The 12,670-nt window shown below is 36.8% G+C and overlaps 1 protein-coding gene across 4 annotated transcripts in view; it reads left to right on the forward strand.

Moving 5' to 3' along the window:
* The window catches only part of LOC149575837 (AFG1-like ATPase family protein), a 259,202-nt gene that overhangs the window by 105,738 nt on the left and 140,794 nt on the right, over window positions 1-12,670 (forward strand). For 3 of the 4 annotated variants that reach the window (XM_089815715.1, XM_089815718.1, XM_089815719.1), the window contains exons 7-8: window positions 7,017-7,127; window positions 7,595-7,717. In XM_089815715.1, coding sequence (XP_089671841.1) covers window positions 7,017-7,127; window positions 7,595-7,717 — 234 coding nt within the window. The remainder of the gene's footprint in view (window positions 1-7,016; window positions 7,128-7,594; window positions 7,718-12,670) is intronic. The other variant, XM_089815717.1, reaches the window with a different exon arrangement.

Here is a 12,670-nt window from a genome sequence, read left to right on the forward strand (position 1 = left end):
TTTTTGTACAAGAAGCACCGCATGACAGTTTCTTTTAAACCTATGGATTTCAGTAGGGTTTTTGGCATCCTTCGCCAAGGAGGGCAGAAAGTGGAAATCAAGAACCACAAGCTATCACAAGAATGAAAAGAATATTGGGTGAAGTTAGTAGGCCGTGATCTTATTCCTGAAGAAATGGAATCAGTGGTCAAGGGTGTCAAATGCAGAGGGCTTTGGCGAGATTTTATTCGCGAGGGCCACTGGAGATGCATTATGGATGTCATCAAAAGCAAGTTGACAGGGTCAAGTCGAGTGTCGGATATAGCTTTGCCACAGATTGTATTCATGAACAACATCATGAATGGCACAGTGTACGATTGGGCTACGGTCCTCGTCGACAGGATGGAATTCATGACACTTCAACACTGGACTTTCTTTATGTCGCACCATGCCATTGGCTTGTTTTTGGAGGTAGCTATTAATTAGATACCACTGGATGATTTTGAGGTTCCACCAAGGGGACAGTTGGCGCCAGGAGAGCCTCCAATATTCCTTTGGAGACATTTGGACACGGGTGGAACAACAGCGGTGCAGAAGAAGCTATTCCAAGGATTAGAGGCATGTGGAGACACGGACAGCGGACGAGAGGACACTTCATAGAGTAGCAGGGCTGAGTCCGAGGAAGAGTACTTCTGTGGAAGTTGGCGGCAGTGACCCAGCAGTTGGCGAGTCCACGTTCTTCACCCCGCCTCAATTGCCAACTTTGGCGCACTTGACCACTCCCACTTCACACATTTCTCTGTTTGGCTAGCATCATGTACCCGTCGTTATGACTCCATCGATAGTGGCAGATGTTGTCCCACGGACAGTGGCAGATGTCCCATGGGCAGTGGCAGATGGTGTGCCACAGGCGACAGATGTTGCACTGCCGGCCACTACAGATGTTGCTTTTTCGACGGCCGTGAGGAATGTTGTTTTTCCTATGGCCACAACCAAAGGCATGCCTTCCTAGGGTTGTTCGCCAGACCCCATTGCACCAGCAGAACCAACCCCAGAGTTGGTAGAGTTGCCAGTGCCAGAGCCTGAATCTCAGGTCCAATTAGATGTGATTGGATCTGATGCTGTGGTCACTATTTCATCTTCCCTGTTGACAGAGGAACAGCCACACAGTTAGCACAGCCAACACAACAAGAGGAGAGCATCAAGCCAGCACAGACAGAGCAGCCCGAGAAGATGGAGGTGATGGGTAGAGCGAGCTCATTTTTGCGGCAGCAGTTCCGATTCATTCTTGCAGAGGTCGGTCCATCCATTCAGTCCCCGAGGCATGGAGGGGTCTCCCCAGGGCCAGTCACCGTATCAGAGCCATAGGAGCTGACAGTTCCACAGTCCAAGGATGCGACTAGGAAGGAGGCGGCACCAGATGTGGACATGGTTACCGTAGGAGTGGCAGAGATGAGTAGTGATGGGAAATGGACGATGGACGATGTGGCGAAGGAGGATTATGGGTCAGATGAGGGCAGATGCAGGGATTACCTCAGAGCCATGTGGGTTGCACTGAAGAAAGGACACACCATTGCAATGCAGGTGTTGACTCGTTGGAAAGAGTTGCATTTGGTCCAGGCTTATATCAAGGGGGTTTGTCCGGAGTGGTTTAGTTCGTGCTTTGAGGATAGGGGATGGCCAACAGTTGAGACACCTGAGATGTTGGCGGATTGGGCCACCGAGCCTAAGTTGGGGCCGTGCACCACTTCGATGGAGAAGCTGGTGCACGAGATGGTGGGATTGTACAAAGAAGTCTATTATGCTCGCAGGTGTTCTGAAGTGGACAGGGCAGCAGACAAGGTCATAGCTGAGAGGTCTCTGACAGTATAGAGGGAGGCTAGAGAAAAGGTAAATGCGGATTTGGCTAGCCAACAAACAGCGTGGGCAGTTGAGCATACAACACTTGTGGGATAAGGAAGTGGCTAAGCAGGAATTGCAGTTAGCTAAGGCCCAGGCTATGGATGCAACGCTTCTTCTGAAGGAAGCCATAGACGTTAATATGCGGACTTAGAAGGATTTGCACATTCGGACAGATCAAGTGTATGAATTGTGCCGGCAACAACATTCTTCAGGATCACAATCTCCTTTCTAGCATATATTCTTTCTATATTGTATATTGTGGTCTCCTATTTTTGTTAGTTTTGAAGTCGTTAGGAGACGACCTTTCTTTTGGGGGGATGATGTTGTCGGTAGAGATTGTGTAGCCGACGAGACGATGTTGTCAGTAAACATTGTGTAGCCAACAGGTAGATTAGCATTGTCATGTAGCTGACGGACCCCTTTGGAAAGGTTCGGCAGGAAGTATATATACCCCATTTGAGATCATTGTAAATCATCATCATAACCATTATGTAATTTCTTTGGCATATGCGAATAATAAAAGAAGTACTGCTGTTCTTGTTTATTATCTATATGCATTGATCTATTTACCCATACAGTAAAAAAATTTCACTCATTCAGTCAAAGGAATTGGGAATTGCACCTTGAAACTAAAGTTGGGTAGTTTTGTACATCTCAAAAGAGTACTTTATGTAAAAAGGAATCTAATATCAATTACAACACTTGAAGATGATGGACATAATGTTGCATTCATGGACGGTAAAGTAACGACTTGGTCTAAGAACTCATTTAAGAAAGCAAAGTTGATTGGTAAAAGAAAGGGATACTTGTATGAGCTAAATACAAAATCTTGTCAAACTATTCAAGCCTTAAGTCATGAAGTTTCTGATATAAACGAAATGTGGCATAGAAGGTTAGGACATCTAAATTTCAAAACCCTATCAACTATGGAGAAGATGGTTATTGGTTTTTCTAAGCTGAATAAAGATCACTCAAGCATATGCAAAGGGTGTGCTCTGGGTAAGAACACCAAAAGTCCATTTCATGATAGCACTAGAAAAACTAACAATGTTTTAGAATTAATCCACTCAGATTTATGTGGACCTATGTCTGTTCCTTCTCTTGGAGGATTCTTGTACTATATACTTTTCATAGATGACTTATCTAGGAAAATTTGGATTTACTTCTTAAAGTGTAAAGAATCAGAAGAAATCCTTAGGACATTTAAAGAATTCAAAAGCTTCACTGAAAACTTATCAGGACTTAAAATTAAAACTCTTAGGACTGATAATGGGGGGGAATATACCTTAGATTTGTTTAAAAAGTTTTGTAAAGAAACATGAATTAAGAGAGAGTATACTGTTCTTTATAACCCACAACAAAACGGGATAGCAAAAAGGAAGAATAGTACAATTATAGAAGTTGCAAGAGTTATGATATTTGACCAAAATTTAGAATATTATATTTGGGCAGAAGCCTCTTGTACTGCTATCTATATTCAAAATAGAAGTCCTCACTCCTACCTAAGAAATAAAATTCTTGAAGAAGTCTTTACTTAGGTTAAACTTAATATAAGTCATCGTAGGATTTTTGGGTGCCCATCATACATACATGTTCCAATAGAAAAGATAACTTAGTTAGAACCCTCCGAGAGGAAAGGTATTTTTGTAGGGTATAGTGAAACATCTAAAGCATATAGGATTTTCATACCTAGTCAGAAAAATATTGAACTTAGTAGGGATGCAATTTTTGAAGAAGATTTAGCTTTCAAAAGAGCCCTAAGTTCTGGAGATCCTTCTCCTTTATCTAATTTTGAACAAAATACTGAATCTGAGTCTCAGAGAGAGAGCATTGAAGAAATTGAAGATGAAATTCAAAATCTCAATCTTGAAGAAACTCAAAATTTTAAGAAAAGACCACTTTGAGCCATTAAAATAGTAGATGAAGCACAAGATTTCGGTGCACCATTCAGAACAATTAGAGAAAGCAAAAGACCCAAAAGATTTTCTAGATACAATGAACATAAATGATTTGTCTAAATCAGAACCAACCAATACAACTTGGAAGGGTGCTATGACGAAAGAATACCAATCCATTATGAAGAATGATGTTTGGGAAATTGTTCTTGGACCTGAAGGAAAATCTGTCATCTCTTCCAAGTGGATATTTAAAATAAAGCATACTGCTGACGGTAGCATTGAAAAATATAAAGCCAGATTTGTACCTAGGGGATTCTTTCAAAAAAAAGGGATTGATTATGAAGAAACCTTTTCTCCTATTGCCAGATACACCTCTGTAAGAGCAGTCCTAGCTGTTGGAGCATTGAAGGTATGGAATGTATATCAGATTGATTTAAAAACAAGATTCCTGAATGGAAAGATTATAGAAGAGGTATATTTGGAGCAACCTGAAGCATTTGAAACTCATGATCCTAAATTTTGTTTGCAGGCTCAAGAAAGCTCTCTATGGGCTTAAACAGGCTCCAAGGGCTTGGTATGAAAGAATTGATAAGTATCTCATTGGCTTAGGGTTCTCTAAAAATGAAGCTGATCCAAATCTATATTATAAAAGGGATAAAGATGATTTGGTAATTTTGATACTGTATGTTGATTTACTAATAACAGGCGACGGCCATCTCATAGATCAATGTAAGAAAGATCTAATCAAAGAATTCGAAATAAAAGATTTGGGACTCCTTCATTACTTCCTAGGACTGGAAGTACTGCATAATTCTGACAGCATTATACTTAATCAAGGGAAGTATACATTAGATATCTTGAAGAGATTTGGAATGTGGAACCGCAAGTCTATGTCTTCTCCAATGGAGACTAATCTACATAAACTTAAAGAAGCAGTAGGAGAATCACCTTCAATAGATTCTACTCTCTAGAGATAGATGATTGGGTCCCTTATGTACTTGGTAAATACAAGACCTAATATTTGCTATGCTATTAATTCCTTAAGTCAGTGTATGTGTGAGCCAAAGGAGATTCACCTAGTTGCAGTCAAACACATTATGAGATACTTACAAGGCACTCTTAACCTTGGGCTCAAATATGAGAAAGTTGACTTATATTTACATGGATTCACGAACTTAGATTGGGGTGGAAGTGTTAAAGATAGAAAAAATACTTCAAGATGTTTCAGTTTAGGGTCAGCAATGATATCATGGATATGCAGAAAGTAGTCTTCAGTAGCACAGAGTTCCATAGAAGCCGAATACATTGCAGTTGCGATGGCCTCTCAGGAAGCAGTTTTACTTAGAAAGTTACTTGTGGGATTATTTGGTCAAGCCATGAATTCTACGATTATTCATTGTGATAATCAAAGTTCCATCAAGCTTTCTGTGAATCCAATTTTCCATGACAGGTCCAAGCATATTGAAATTCCTTATCATTATGTTAGAGATATGGTAGACAGGAATACTATAAAACTAGAATACATTTGTATTGTAGATCAGACAGCAAATATTCTTACCAAACCTCTCTCTCTCGAGTGAAGATAGACTAGTTCAAGAAAAGACTTGGTATGGTTGAATTATAAAATTTTGTATTCTTTAAATTATTAATAAATTAGTTTTATTGTCAGGCCATTGACTGTTATGTGCTCCACTATTTGTATTCATTATTTAAGAGGTGACGATCTTTGAGATAATGAGTACTTGTATAAAAGACATTATGAGAGACGACAATCTCTTAGATAATGTGCTGAACAATAGAGATCTACTGTCAGATCTAGATGAGTTCAAGATCACATTGTGATGTAGGCATTGTTATGCCTATAAGTCACAATTTGGATAAAGGGAGAATTTTATTATTCTCTGGAGTTTATCTTGTGTTCTGGTAGATTTTAACTCAGGATCATGTTGTGATATAGGAATACTAGTACCTATGAGTCACAACTTGGATAAAGGAAAGATTTTCCAGTTTTATGCTATATATTGCATTCCATGCTATATCATTATTATTAGTATGAGTTATAAGTCATATCACAGGTATAGTAATATGACTTAGTATCATGTGTTCGACGATACCACATGCTAAGAAGGTTCAGATAGATATGGACTCAATCTATGCTTATTCATCTTAATTGATGATGCTAGATATGTTATTTCTCAGTATGATTATCAAATTAAGAGGGAGTGTTAATTCCGTAACTTTGATAGATCACACTGATCTGATTACAGATCGAATAAACCTGTTCTTGCATGATTTAGAGGCCTATATTTAATGGTGCTTATTCTATTAGTAATTCGCTTTCCTAGAAGCATTATCGAGAGTTAAATTGTTGTCACTTTAGTTAGTTTGTTAACTAATTAAAGTCCTCTCCTTAGTCGCCGATTTTTAGAATTAGTTAGAGGCCGACCTATGAAAGGAACTGTCCCTTCTAGGGACTTGCCCTTTAAGTGCATATTAATATAGGGTATATTTGTGGATAAAGAACACACAAAGAATATAATGTCTGCTCCTTAGCAAATCTGCCCTATACGAATTATTGCAGAGACAAACAAGTTTCCGAATAGCATTTAATATTCTGAAAATTATCTCCTACATTCTGAAGAAGAAGAAGATTAGAACAGCAACAGTAAAGAAAGGTATTATCCAGATATACAGTCTGCTCCTTAGCAAATCTGGCCTATACGAATTATTGCAGAGACAAACAAGTTTCAGAATAGCATTTAATATTCTGAAAATTACCTTCTACATTCTAAAGAAGAAGAAGATCAGAACAGCAACAGTAAAGAAAGGTATTATCCAGATCTGAAACTTAGAATTTGCAGAAATTTTATAAATTTTATGTGCATTGTATTAGTTCTTAATTGTTGTTTTATTTCTGTTCTGCTTGAATCTCTGTGGACTCTGTGCGTAAAACTAGATACCCCTTAGGGAGTAAACAGTGTCTACAAAGACGACTTAAACATATTGATTTTCTAGCCACATATGGTTCTTTCCAAGTTTTTTTTAACTCTAAACACATTTAAAATATATTTGAATCAACTTTCTGTATAAAATCTTATTAGGAATAAGCCCACTTTTTTCTATATTGTTTTAAAATCTTGATAAATGCTCTAAGACTTTGAAGGCACTTTTCAGGTGTTTTCTTAATCTTCAATAGAACTAAGATTCAACTATTGATCTGCTGAATTTGATGGACAGGCAGTGGATGTATTTACAGTCGTAGCCCTTTCAGGAATCATAAGTAGACTACTGAATAGGGGGATTGTCTTAGTTGCAACCAGCAATCGAGCTCCAGAAGATCTGAATCAGGTTTCTTATACTAGTTGTAACTTATTTTTCCCATGCCCTTGCACTTGCATCATATTTTCCTTTCTGTAGTCTTATTTTTCCATATATTTCAAAGGTAGAATTAGTTGGTCATTTTTTACACTTTTTTTGGAGACCATTTGTCAACAACTTTAAGTGAAGTTTTTGCATTCAAGTTACAGCTGAGCAGATTTCTTATAAAATTATCATTGAAGGAATTAAGCAAGTTTAATCCAATATGCTTTGCCTTGTTGTTTGTTTCAGGTAAGCTCTTCCATCTAAAAGTCAAATGCTATATTGCCGCGTATGGTAGATTTCCTTGATATAAATCAATGTATAATTTGTGAATCAAATATTTAAGGTTTGTTGTCCGGCTAGCATGCTATCATTTACATTTCCTGTCGTAGACATAATATATTCATTTATTATTAGGACTTGTGTAATGACTTTTGAGAAAGATCCTTCTGTAGGATCGTATGCAGAAGGAAATATTTTTGAAGTTTATTACAGAACTAAAGCGACATTGTCAGAATGTATTGGTTGGATCTGAAACTGATTATAGGCGTATATTAGCAGATACGGGTGTTATTAAGGTTGGTTTTTATGTTCTCAAATTGTGGTTGCTCAGTCCATTTAATATCCCTTGATGTTTCCATTCAATAAAGTCAGGGGAGATGAAGTTTGAAATATATTATTTCAGTTTTTAAGATGCAAATATCTAATTTCAATTATTGCATTGCATTGTAGTCCATTATGGAGTGTCACATGCCTGGAGTGGCAATCTATATTATGTTCATTTTGTTGTAAAGTTACACAACGGTGGAGTAATACAGGACTATAAATATAGGAAATGTATTATGAAGTATCTACTTTCATGCAGGGATTAATTGCTACTATATGTTGAACTCCAGTATTTAACACCATAAAATATAATGGCTCCATTCAAGTGTTATGGCTGAGGAAAATGTATTGCGAACCTTGCACTAGTTGTTGGGAAAAAATGGAATACAATTTTCCTGTTTAAGAATATTAATAGCTGATGTTTGGTAGCATTGATAATTTTATAGTGATGCAGACAAAAGTTTTCAAAATGATAACTTCAACATCAAATATATTTGTTATGGCCCAAAAACAAGAAACAAGCTGAACAAGAGTCCTATGGCTTTGTAGTAATCAGGGCAGGATTAAGTATTGGAAGGAAACTACTAAATTAGATCTGGTGCTGATTTAAGATGAACTCCCTATATGACCTCCGCATTAGGTTTACATGATGGCCTAGAAGAATGAAACTTCAGCAGGGTTCTTTGGTATAAATTTGGTGTCTCATATTTAAAGAGTAACTATCATAATTATGAGACTCTCTAATGTTTACCTGCTTGGTTAATTTGTAATAACCACCCCTTTTTTTGTTTTTTTGAGGAGACTTGCAGACTACTAAGTATTATCAATTAGAATGCTATTTTCAGCATGGAATTTTGACAAACACTTAGCTAACATACAACCATGAATACGCAAAGTCTAGAACCTCCTTATTTGTTGATAAAATATTGATTTTGCAATAGAAATGTTTACATACAATTGCCTTATAGCCCAAATTTTCAGACCGGTATTTAACAATTACAATGCCTAAAATAAATAGTATGATGGAAGGAACTTGGAAGTAAATGCTGTAGTGATCTGTAGATGAAATGACAGCGTCCCAACCGTTAACCGGCGAGAGTGGACAAGAAACTCAATGCAACACTGTTCGTGCACTGTAGCAGCACTATTCATGGCATTGTAGCAAAATCACTATTCACGGTATTGTAGCAAAACCACTATTCACAATACTGTAGCAAAACACTGTTACACATGCACTATAGCAAAAACACTATTCACATTATTGTAGCAAAAACACTATTCACACACATTGTAGCAAGAACACTATTCACACGCATTGTAACAAAAACTATTCATGGTTGCATTGCCTGAACTTCAGAGTTCTTAAATTATGTGTGAAATCACCAATAAACCCCACTGTGTTTCTTGAATGAAAACACCCAATAATCCTTTTGACTGTGTCTTTCAACAATGAAGAGAATGCTAGCAAAGAGGGATTTCGTCCTCCAAGCTCAACAATTAAATTTCTCAGAAATCCAATAGCACAATAATGATATCATTCAAGCATACCCAACTCATTTCAGCCAAGAGAATATAATGTCCTCCAAGAAGTTGACTTCATTTGCATAAGCAATGTGGGATAAATGGGAAACACCTTTTTAAAACAACTTTATAATGAAGTGACTTAATTGATAAGTCTTTTATTTAATTATCACTTTATAGCAAAGTAAATTAACTTTGACATTAAAATCATATAAGAGTCAAACTTAGAATACCATGTATAATAGCTCATCGGAAAGAGCTCAACCAAATCCACCAAGCCGAAGACTGGAAATTTCCATATCACTTGACTCCCACTGACTTACATAAAATAGTAACTCTTGTAAGTACTGCCAAACGAGCTCCCTAATCACTTCATTAGCCTACGGAAGCTTCTGTCATAGGCTAATCTATTGACCCTGATGATCACATTAAGTAGGAGACATTAAAGTTTGCCCCCCTTGAAATTGCTTGTCCTCGAGCAATCTCAATTCTTGATGCTGCAATACCTACTCTTTTTTCCAAGTAGCATCCTCCTTTGGCAGGTTTCTCCACTTAACCAATTATTCATTAACTACCTTATTCCTAAAAGTCCTCTCTCTGCTATCCAGAATAGCTTTAGGGACCAACACAAGCTTACCCTCCTCATCCAACAGTGGCAAATCTGCAGAAGGCACAATTTGTTGACCAATGGCTTTCTTAGGTCTCGACACATGAAACACATTATGTACTTGACTGCCCTTCAAAAGCTCAATCTCATAGGCAACCTTGGCCACTTTGTGAATCACTCTGTAGGGTCCATAAAACCTAGGCTTTGGCTTTGTTGTGAGGTTTTCACACCATTGCCCCAAAAATTTTTAGGGAGCCTCATTTTTTTCGGTTGCCTTAACAAATTTAGAGTTGTCCATGGGTTTTCGATTTGAAAATTTTACACCTTGGATGCCTTCGGGTTAGGAGGGATTTGATTTGGTTTAATTTTCACCCAGTGCAAAACTTGATTTTTTTTTAAAACATGTTATTTTATCCTTAGGCCAAATAGAATTCAAAAACAACATTTTTTTGATGGTTAAAATGAATACTTGGTAGGATGAAATTGTAAATTTTTGGACTTAGATGGAATTTTGAAAATTTGAAATAATTGTATAAGCTTGGGTATCTTCAAAATGAATTTGTTAGATTTAGTCATTTCGAAAAATCTTGAATTTTTTGGTGAAAAATGAAATTTTTGATAGTGAAATTGAAATTGGAGTTTGAATTTCGACTACTAGGAAAAAGATTAATTTTGTTGAAAAAAAAATTAAAATTGTATTGCAAAATCGAAATTAGATTAAATTGCAAAATCTCATTAATTTGGTTGAAATTTAGCCTAGAGGATTTTAGAAATGTTAAAGGAAGTTGGTAATTTGGAATTGAAAATTGATTTTGGCTTGTTAAATTTGATTTTAATGATATTTTAATTGCCAAAACGTTATTAAATGAAAATTTTGACATCTCCTAGGCTTATCTTGTTTCTATTTTGTAATTTTTGATCAAAACTAGCAACTAAATGGGCAAATTTCACTATAGGGCTAAGTAATTTTAATGTTGTATTTAAATTTGGGCCATTAATTAAGGGACTAATTTAATTTTGTTTTCCCTCTATTGGGACTCAAATTGCCTCACCGATTTGAGTACCATTCAGAAAATCAAGCCCTATAAGCACTTTTTGATGCTTGTGTACCCGATTGTCTTTTTGAGGCCTTAGAAGTGTTTATTTTTCTAACACCTTGCATTCAGTAGGCCTATGCGTCCCATGAAGATAAATTGCCATTCCGAGTCATTCCGTGAAGTCTCGTTTTGAGCAATGTCCAAATCTGCATTTTTGCTTGTCAAACAGCAACAGAAGGCCTTATTTGCAATTGAATATCTCGCACTGAGAAATGTTTCATGACTCACCGCTTTGGGAGTGTCCAGGCTAGGCATGCAACATGTTTAAAGTTATCATCCTCATTCCCATTGTTGCCATGTCCATTATTATTACCATTAATGTTATTCTCAGGACCAATGTTGTTGCCTCGGCTTCCATTATTATCATTGCCCCCATTTCCATTGTTTGCATGACTTGGATTAATATTGACACCCATCTGTCTAGCCATAAGCTACAACATCATATCCATTCGTCTATTCTGCTCCTATTGCATACGTTGCCCCTCCTCTAACATACCTAGTAACTGTCTAAACATATCCTCCTCCTGATCTGGACTAACATTCCTGTCTCCACCTAGTCTTGTATTCCTGTCATCTCAGTCATCTATACTGTTGTTCAAAGAATATCTCCTCTATGTCTGTATGACTGGATTCTATGTATACCTGCACGGATAAACTAGACTGTTTGCTCTATGAGTCCAAATCCTTGTTGCCTTGCTCTAGTATGGCAGAAGTTAATGGCTTTTGTCACATGCTTAAAAATACATTCCTAACCTATTTTATTTCTAACTTTAGTATTTTGACATTTTGTCAAACGCTTTTCCCTCTATCTGGCTGTTCCAATTCCCTGTAAGGCCTCCACATGATGGCAGGACTTAAAGGCTTTGATACCACTGTAATAACCTCCCTTTTTTCTGTTTTTTTGCGGAGACTTGCAGACTACTAAGTATTATCAATTAGAGTGCTATTTTTAACATGACATTTTGACAAACACTTAGCAAACATACAACAATAAATATGCAAAGTCTACAACCTCCTTATTTGTTGTTAAAATATTGATTTTGTAATAGAAATATTTACATACAATTGCCTTATAGGCTGCATCAAATATTCATATTGGTATTTAACAATTACAATGCATAAAATGAATAGTATGATGGAAGGAACCTAGAAGTAAATGTTGTAGTGATCTACAGATGAAATGACAGTGTCCCAATCTTTAACTGGTGAGAGCAGATAAGAAACTCAACGCAACACTATTCGTGCATTGTAGCAACACTATACGATACTGTAGCAATTTCACTATTCATGACATTGTAGCAAAATCACTATTCACAGCATTGTAGCAAAAACACTATTGACGCACACTGCAGCAAAACACTATTCACGTGCATTGTAGCAAGAACACTATTCACGACACTGTAGCAAAAACAGTATTCACGCGCACTGTAGCAAGAACACTATTCACGCGCATTGTAGCACACACTATTCATGGCTGCATGACTTGAACTTTAGAGCTCTTAAATTATGTGTGAAATCACCAATAAATCCCACTTTGTTTCCTAAATAAACACCCAATAATCCTCCTAACTGTGTTTTTCAACATTGAAGAGAATGCTAGCAAAGAGGGATTTCATCCTCCAAGCTCAACAATTAGATTTCCCAAAAATCCAATAGCACAATAATAATATCATCCAAGCATACCTAACTCATTTCAGCCA

Source organism: Cupressus sempervirens, chromosome 1 (assembly GCF_028749045.1).
Source record: "Cupressus sempervirens isolate cs-2001-9-10 chromosome 1, ASM2874904v1, whole genome shotgun sequence".
Classification (NCBI taxonomy): Eukaryota; Viridiplantae; Streptophyta; class Pinopsida; order Cupressales; family Cupressaceae; genus Cupressus; species Cupressus sempervirens.